The sequence below is a fragment of the Argopecten irradians genome, chromosome 11 (assembly GCF_041381155.1).
Source record: "Argopecten irradians isolate NY chromosome 11, Ai_NY, whole genome shotgun sequence".
Classification (NCBI taxonomy): domain Eukaryota; kingdom Metazoa; phylum Mollusca; class Bivalvia; order Pectinida; family Pectinidae; genus Argopecten; species Argopecten irradians.
In genome coordinates, this window is record NC_091144.1 from 32,369,098 (window position 1) to 32,378,329 (window position 9,232).

At 36.3% G+C, this 9,232-nt stretch overlaps 1 protein-coding gene across 2 annotated transcripts; it reads left to right on the top strand.

Annotated features, from left to right (window-relative positions):
* Nucleotides 1–153: 153 nt before the first annotated feature.
* On the top strand, nucleotides 154–8,084 carry LOC138335334 (probable thiopurine S-methyltransferase). 2 transcript variants are annotated; one of them, XM_069284372.1, is made up of 2 exons: nucleotides 154–270; nucleotides 6,471–8,084. In XM_069284372.1, exon 2 carries the CDS (start codon nucleotides 6,492–6,494, stop codon nucleotides 7,188–7,190), a length of 699 nt encoding a protein of 232 aa, XP_069140473.1. In that variant the 5' UTR covers nucleotides 154–270; nucleotides 6,471–6,491; the 3' UTR covers nucleotides 7,191–8,084. The 2 variants fall into 2 exon arrangements, with proteins under 2 accessions (XP_069140473.1, XP_069140472.1); XM_069284371.1 differs by lacking the exon at nucleotides 154–270 and adding an exon at nucleotides 3,278–3,405 and having other exon boundaries at nucleotides 6,471–8,082.
* Nucleotides 8,085–9,232: the final 1,148 nt, after the last annotated feature.

Sequence of the window (9,232 nt, forward strand, 5' to 3'; positions counted from 1 at the left end):
AAATCCTTTTCTTCTGTAAAGAAACAAAACAGAAAGACATTGTTTCACGGAAATTCGGAGTGGTCAGCGACGTGTCGATAGCCAGCAACATGGACAAGTTGACGGTAGAGAACATAACCCATAAGAAGATGAGGTGTGCGTCACTCTGTGTAGAACTCGGATGTAGTTGTACGTCATACGTCTATGACAGCTCCACTAAAACATGTTACATGTTTAACAAGGCTCTTACCTCCGGGAATGGGGACAAACTAGCATACAACAAACTTACCGGTACGTTTCGTTTAGTTTTCGTTTGATGATCTTCACTGAAATCGCCCTGTACGTGAGTTGTGAATATGCATGACTTTGTGAATTGTGTTTTCCCATGAACTCCAAACTATTTGTTTACCTACTACATAGTAAGATACTCGAAAAAAATAAATCGCGGGCGTAAGAAAGTTGCTTAAAGGTATAATGTAATATGTAAAAAAAAATCATGTGTACACAGATACTTTCGCAAGACAATTAAGCAAAATCAAAATTGCTTTGCTTGATATGATGAGAAATGTGAATATGCCATTATTGTAAGCAATATTTTTATTTCCAATAGAAAAAATCTCTACATTTTGATTCGGAATAATCAGAAATTAATTTAATTTTTGAAAAAAGAAAATTTCGTTCAACTGTGCATTAACCCTATCACCTTATGGAACAACTGGGCCCTAAGATTTGTGTTTATGCTTTAACAATAATTAACAATAATTATGTTTTATATCTAAGCACCAGGACAAGGATGTCAAGTTCACTAAATATTTTGACTCATACTATTCATCACTCATACATACGCATTCAAATTTCAGGATAAATCTAATTTACACACCTTCGATGCACTACATGTCTTATCAGAGGATGGCGGACTCTCCGGAAAAACCAACCAAATATGGATATACTCAACCGAGGGGTGAAGTCCAATACCTCCTTTTAAGACGGCCGTAACTATAATGTAATCCTAAATAGCAAACAATTCCTATCTCTACGATCCCAATATATTAATGGAATATTACTTTTTACCTTGACTGACAGATTTATATTCAGAACCATGTGTTCTAATCCAAGAGATAAGAGCACATATATATTCCTGTGTCTCTTTTTTTTTATACAAGCACTATGCTTCAACTTCTATTTCTTGAATTGAAAGAATTTCCTCCTTTTTCACTCGTGGGCGCAGAGCCGAGGCCAGGCAGGCATGGCCCGGCATCGCAGGCAGTTCGATTTCCATTATGTTTGCTAAACCGTACATTACACATTATTGTTGAGCCGACGATAAAAAATGATCTGACGTTACCTTACTCTAAAGGAGCTCCTTTGTTGTACAATCACTGCCTATTCAATATCCATCCCCTGGTAGTTGTCGAGTTCTTCATATACTCTCCTTACAAAATCCTTTTATCCTCTGGTAAAGATGTACATAAGCTTAAGGGCAAATACGATTTGTTTTCAAACTGATGCAAATTCGGCAGTGAATTGTTATCGATTCACTTCCTTCCGGCACTAAGCCGTTCGTAGCTCAGTGTGTGGCGACGTTGTCGGATAGCAGCCAGGCAACATGGACAAGTGTTGACGTGTTAAGACGTTTAGGGGAGAACCCTAATACGAAGATCGAATGGTTGTGGCGTCATCTGTTGTTAGCTAGAGATATCGTGGATATTTTAAATTGTAGGACAAAACGTCTATAGCAGCTCCCACTTACAACATGTTACCATTTTTAACAAGGCTTCTTTACTCTTCCGGGTGACGAAAATGGGGACACAGTTCTTTATAACAAAACTCTACAGGTACGATTTCCGTTTATACTTTCTCGTTTGATGGTCCTTTACTAGATAATCGACCTGGTAAGCGAGTTGTGAATACACATAATTTTTGTGAATTGCTATTTTCCCAATGAACTCCAAACTATTTGTTTTACTACTAGATAGTAAGATACCTTAAAAAAATAAATCGCAGGTGTAAGAAAGTTGCTGAACGGTATAATGTAATAATATGTGTAAAATTTAATGTGTACACAGATACCTTCGCAAGACATCGCGAAGGTGAAAGTGTACACATTCAACGTACTAGTTTATAGAACGTCACACAATATATAATCACTGGCTGTAGACAAATATCTTTAGATAAATTATGTTTTATATGTTAAATGAACATTATTGTAATTTGTTTTGTAACAGAATGTGCTACACCTAGACACATATCGAACGCCACATTACAAGAGTATACTGGCTGTAACGCAGAGTACCAATGTGACTTCGGTTACAAGACCTCCCCGCCTGATGCATCCAACGTGATCGCGTGTCAAGTAGACGTGACTTGGGCACCATGCAACTACGCATGCGTCCTCATACGTAAGCAAAATCAAAATTGCTTGATGATGAGAAATGTGAATATGCCATTATTGTAAGCAATATTTTTTTCCAATAGAAAAAATCTCTACAGACGCCAAATTGCCCATAGTGGTACCGACTGCGGACCATATGGGCACAAGTCATGTCACAACCATCGAAATTCGAACATATAATGTACTTTTAAATACTTCCCCAGAATCAATCAGTTATTAGAAACCCCATTTATTTTGTATTCTTTTAATTTCTGAGAATGAGGCACACTATTTTATTTCATAGCGCTTCTGTAGTAAGTTAGTTTATGGCTGCAGAGATTCATTCAGAAATTAGACATTCTATGAAGAAATGAGGGATCGGTGTGTAACATCTGTGCCGCTTTATCATACTATGAAGAAATAGGGATCTGGTGTGTAATTTCTCATACCTACAGGTATAATGGAAAAAATACTGGCAGGTCTATTGCAATACACTCATGTCACCCGAGGCTGTATTACATGGCTACCCAAGCAATACAGTCTCGTGACGTCATCGGTAAAATTTCAACATTAATCCTCATAAACAAGGCAGCTTTTACTACAAAGGACTTGTGTTGAAAATATCACATATTTTTATGTATGGAGAATTGACTTGCAGTCGCGGTTTTCTTATTTCGAAATGCAGCATATCACAGTTGTAAAATTGCATTAAAACCTCGAAATATGAAAGAAAAATACTCTTTCATATATGGACATGGTGGCAAGCCTCGGGTTTAGAATACCCCTATCCTTCATATCCACATATTGAAGAGTTTTATAGTATATATTATATAAAACATATACTTCTACAGTCCCGTAAGGTGTATACGGTAGTGCTGAAATGGTTGTTGATGTAGCGGTCGACTTATTGTAGCTATTCGTTTTTTATGGTTAACTAACGACATTTTTATTACGCTCCACCGGAGAACTGGAGCGGAAAGAAGAAGGTCAAATTCTGGAGCTTCGTTAGGCATCTCGTGATATAGGGGTCGGAACAACTGAATCACATATACTGGGTGAGGTCATGTTTTTCTTTTAAATATCTGTGCATATATAACAATAATTAGTAAACAATAAACTATATTTATGTAATTTGAAAGTGAACAGAACGCTGAGTAAAAACTGCCTTTTTACAAAAGATGTAGCAAATATAGCCTTCGATCGTTGTATGCAATGCACACCCAGTGAAGTGTACGTCTTGTGTTGTGTGAGGAATTGTGTTTGTTGGTGCCTATTTCTTTGATCTTTGAATATACTCTGGTCATAGGGAGCCTAGAGATATAGATTTACTCTAAGTGTATTTAAAGTCATATAGACATAATGACCTGTGATTAAGGCACTATCAGATAACCACTGTTTTGATGTTCCATTCGCACACTGTGGGTTACCTCCCTTTGACGAGGTTATACTTTATAGGTTATACTTATACTTATAGAGAATTACAGTAGGAGATTTCAGAAAAGATGGCGATGACGTCACACAAAGGTACATCCGGGCGCTCAAAGGTACAACTCCGTATATCCACACATAAACATAGAGGGAAAACAGCCGCTTGCGATGATTGTTTACATTTTATTGTAATAAATAGTACGACAATCCGAGAACTATTGCGTTAATTTAATTATAAAAAGGGTAAATAAATATATTTAACAATAATATTTAGATATAAACATCTGGTATATTTATATATTTTACTCCGTTTATACTCCATTTTCTACCGCCACGAGAAAAAAAACACGGTCGCCATTAGACCTACGTATAAACATTGACAGAAGTTACAAAATTGACAACTGCAAATTAAATTCCAAGTTTCCCCAAAAAATATACTGATATTTTAATAAGCAATTACTGTTTTCTAAGTCTTACTTGGTAAAACACCTTACGATGTGTGATTACAAGGACGTATATTAGTAATGTAAAGAGACAGACACGAATCCTTCTCACTTATAAATCCTTGGTGATTATGACCAAATTAAATTTTGCCTTCGTAGAAACCCCAAGCGCACTGCAGCCATTACATACAGTACTGCCGAGATCCCGAAATTCGTCATTTTTTATAGTCACAAAATTATGTATTCTGGCAAGGACGTATATGAGACTCACTTATAAATCCTTGATTCTGGTGAACTTTTTCGTCAGAAATTTTGGAATTTAGTTTTATAACATTCAAATGAGTCATTGTATAGTTACTTTTTATCATATTTTTAAACAAAACTTCGAGTATTTTAGGATTCTCGAAGCCGTGCGCAATGTGTCCTGGTCGGCATTTATAGTAATTACGATCTACATTGTAGCTATATTCATAAATCTAAATGTAGTCTATCTAACATGTATTCAAATTATTTAAAAGTAATATCACCTCAATTTGGGACTTCACATAACGGCACATGGAATAAAAGTGATTAAAAATTAAAAAATAAATAAACTCATGAAATTGAACGATTTCACTATTTTTATTTTTCGAGATATCGGCAGCCATACTGATCTTCATTTATGTGTAACGGTGGTTTATACCATTCATTTAAAATAATATATACGTGGGAAATAACGAAATATATATCTTTTAAAAGTACTTATTGAGATATGTGTTGGTAATTACATATAAATATTATTAATTTCCCAACTATCGGCTGTTACCCGAGGTGATCTACCAGCGAAGCCATGCACGAGCGGCCGTGGTCTGGCCAGGTGGTTCACATTTCGTTATATTTATATTAATAGTGTTATGAACAGATTTTTCGTGTATAACAAAAATATGATACATTGAAATCATTTATCTATTCATAACTTTTTCACAACATGGATTTCTACGTGTGAACAAAAAGCGGGTACGTGTGACGGCCCGGCACCGCTTCGCAAGCTGGCTTCAACACTAAATCTAAACAAATATATTTAGCAATAAACAATTGTAAATATAAATGTCTGTAACCTCTGAAACAATAAGAAACTATTTTGAAATCAAAATTTGCAAGTATGAAAGTGTATACTTTTGTCAAAGTATCGATTGTGTAGCAGGGATGTACGTATCTGTTATTGTTTTTGTTAGTCGCCATACCGTGTTTGTACCTTTGAGGACCCGGATGTAAACTTTCTGTGACGTCACGCCATCTTTTCTGAAATCTCCTGTTGAGAACACACTATATACTTGCTGGGTTAAATTTCAACTGGCAAAAAAACTGATATAATTAATTTATGAATTTAATTGTTTGTTTAATGTAACTATCATCAGATTATCGTCAGCAGAAATAAGTACATGACTAGTAGTAGTACGAAAGGGCTACATTATTTGCATTAAAGGGAAAATTCAGCCTAAGAGTACTGTACATTAAAATTTGTGTAAATATCGGAAACAAACCAACTGTAATGAAAGTGAGATAAAAGTTTTCATGTATCGCGTTGTACGTCATTTGTCCCTTTGTTTGTTCACTATTTGATCGTAAAAGGCAACTAAATTTAGGACCTTATCTTTTCTCTTCTTCCTAACTGACTTTGTTCTTCCTAACGTCTCCCTTGACATCGCCTCACTTTTGACCTTTTGTTGAGCGTTCGCCCCTGTGACGTAGGCTCTGGGTTCTTTCCCCTGGCGGAGACACATCCAAGTGTATAAAAGTGGTAGTTTCTGCTCCCGCTTAGTGATCAGCATACAGGAAATAGGACGACTGGTTCGCCCGTTGTCAGTATAATGTGACCGGGTGGGGTGTGTTGCTTGGTGTCTTCGGCGGCATGCTTCAGTGATATAGCACTATAAAAAGGGCAACAGTTCCACTACAGCTGTAAGAGCGTTTTGAATTATAGTTCTAGACAAAAAATTCTGTACAACACAGGCAAGGGTCAGGGTTCGGCATACAAGGCTATGTATAATGGCGATTGAATATTTCACATACATTTGACTACAGTGTGTTTTTCTGACATATCACAGTAAAACCAACGAAACTAATTTCCATTAGAACTGGTTTGTTTTCGAAATATGTGTAAGTTTTAATCTCATAGACTGAATTGTCCCTTTAATGGGAAGTTACAATAATAAAAACAATAAAAAAATGTTCATTATTTATTAGTTCCATGTATTTGTATTTGTCAGAGTATACTGAAAGTACCGGAAATGGATTCCGAGGAATTGAAAGGTTGGCTGGATATGTGGGAAGGAAACTACTTACCATGGCAACTGAGCTTCGTACACCAAGCCATAGAGCAGCAAGCGGAGATACTGATGACGTCACCGGAAGCGAACAGCAAAATCTTCGTACCACTCTGCGGGAAGACTCTCGATATAAAATTTCTAGCAGACCTCGGGAACGACGTTGTCGGAGTGGAAGCATCAGAAATAGCAGTGAAGGATTTTTTCACGGAACATAACATTGAATACACCACCGAGGATGTCCCCTCTGTGAAAGGAAAACTTTTTCAATCAAATGATCACAAAATCAAAATTTACTGTTGTGATTTGTTTTTATTCTCCGCCGATATTGAATCCGGGTTTAGTGGAATATGGGATCGAGGCGCATATGACGCCATGTTGCCAGAAGATCGGGAACGATATACCAGGGTCATTAAAACGCTTGTTCATCCTGGGATTGGTTACCTCCTTGAAATGCCAGATCGAGATTTAGACAAAGGACCGCCATTTTGTGTTCCTGTCGATGTCGTCGAGAAAGATTTCGGGCCAGGATGTAGTGTGGTTAAACTGTTAGAAGTGACGAAAAATCCGCCAGACTTCAAAACCGTATCGGATTTGAAAGGAGTCAATGTGTTTAGACTCAGTTTTCAACAACGTCAAAGTCTTAATCAAACAAAAGTCTGAACTGTGTTAAAGTCTTCCAAGCTATCACCCTTTTCAGCGCCATTTTCTGACATTTTTCTTAAATGAATCAGTTTAGACTGAATTGCCCGCCGTAGATTTCAACAATCCGCTAGGCTTCGCTTATTATGTATGAGAGCAACCTAGCGGAGAAAATTGGCACTGAGGCAAGTAATTCAGTCTAGAATCAATTTCGTACTTTTTAGTACGTCATTTCCTGTGTATCAATATACGACAAAACATTTTAATGTTATCTTTAAAGAAAGTTAGTGATAATAATTACCGACGATATGACATTTTATTTTCATAACAGAACGTAAGAATTCCTGTAATTAGTGCAAAAGAATAATGCTAAGAATAGGGCGGCTATCGGCAATTTCTACATGCGCATACATCATAATCATTCGAGTTCTCGCACAAAATTGCATGTAATTTTTGATGAATCCCATGAGCTTCCATACTCGGTCCCAGGTGTTATTCGCACTATCGCTTACTAACCCCTGGGGACATAGGCCGCATATACCGTACATTCATGACTAATTCATTACCCAAATTCTGGTCATTTGATTGGTTCTACTCAAATCAGGCCTATGCAATCAAATTGCGTGTCTCAAAAAAAATCGTGTATAATTTGGTACACTTTCATCATATATTTCAAGGACGTAGATGATATAAGCAAAACATATACGTTCTTTATACTTTGTAATAAATCTAATACTGTTCGCAACTTCTGCATATTCAATTTTAAATGTGTGATTACTTTCAATTTTGTTAATTGTATTCATTGTTTAAGTTTGTTTATTATACATGTTTGATATGATATATTTGTTTCTCAGCTCAAAATAGTACAAATTGTAACAAACCTTATGGCTAATCCATGTATAAAAAGAAAGAAATTTGTTTGTCTTGTGTTCTTACTGGGTTAAAACCATTTAGAAATGAAATGATTTACGGATGGGGGAGGAACGAAGCAGTACGTAAATAGTTTTCCATTTGATACACAGGCTTTTGACTATTGAAATATGGAAGACCTCTATAGTTGTACCCAGTATTACACATATATCAACAGTGACAGTGTATGGCCGGTAACAATTACAGATATATCTTATTATTTATTTGATTAAAATACATAAATTCCCATAGGTGAATTGATTATAATTATACAAAGTTATATTTATTATTCGAAGTATCAATTAATTTAATTATTTAATGACTTGCGGGTTCGAATCCCATGTGGGGCAGTTGCCAGAACTGACCTACCGCCCCTAATTGTTTTGCCAATGTAACCTTTAACAGACATACTTTTTGGCCTTGTGAACGGTTATTTCAGCAATGCAAACTTCATTCTAGTCCTACAGTGTACATATACACATCCACGTTCAAACACTAATATATTGACTCTGTTTCATATAAATATTCGCAGCTTCAGAAATAAAATAACTCACCTCCAAACTATTACAGATGAATTCCACGTAGTATGCATCAACGAATCTCATTTAGACAACACTATTACAGATGACGATATATCAATCCCTGGTATTCTCGTGAAGCGGGTGTTGTCGTCTATGTGGTTGTATTTATTTCTGCCAAATGTCCGCTTGACGTAGAATTTCCATAAGTTGAAGCCGTATGGATTGAAAGTTTCTTTCATAATTCCTCATACCTCCTTTGCACAGTTTATACAGACCCAATGATAGTATAAATCCTTTTTGGGAACAATTTGAAAACTCCATAGAATCTACACTTGATGAAAATCGGTATGTAATAACAGTTGGAAACTTGAACGTTGATTTACTCTCAGAACCCGCCACAAACGTTCATATTCCCTTTTTAATGCCATTCACCAAACTACACGTGTCGCTTCGTTGCTACATGTAGATCTCGTGCTGGTCAGCGATGCGTGCAAAATAGAGCTTTCAGATATTATTGAGGTCACAGGGATCAGAGAATTAGTTACAGATTATATAATCATGGATCCACCAGACAAATGTACAAATTTCCACGTTTTCGATGCGTCTCTGGTGTGTAGTTGACGCTAAAGATAA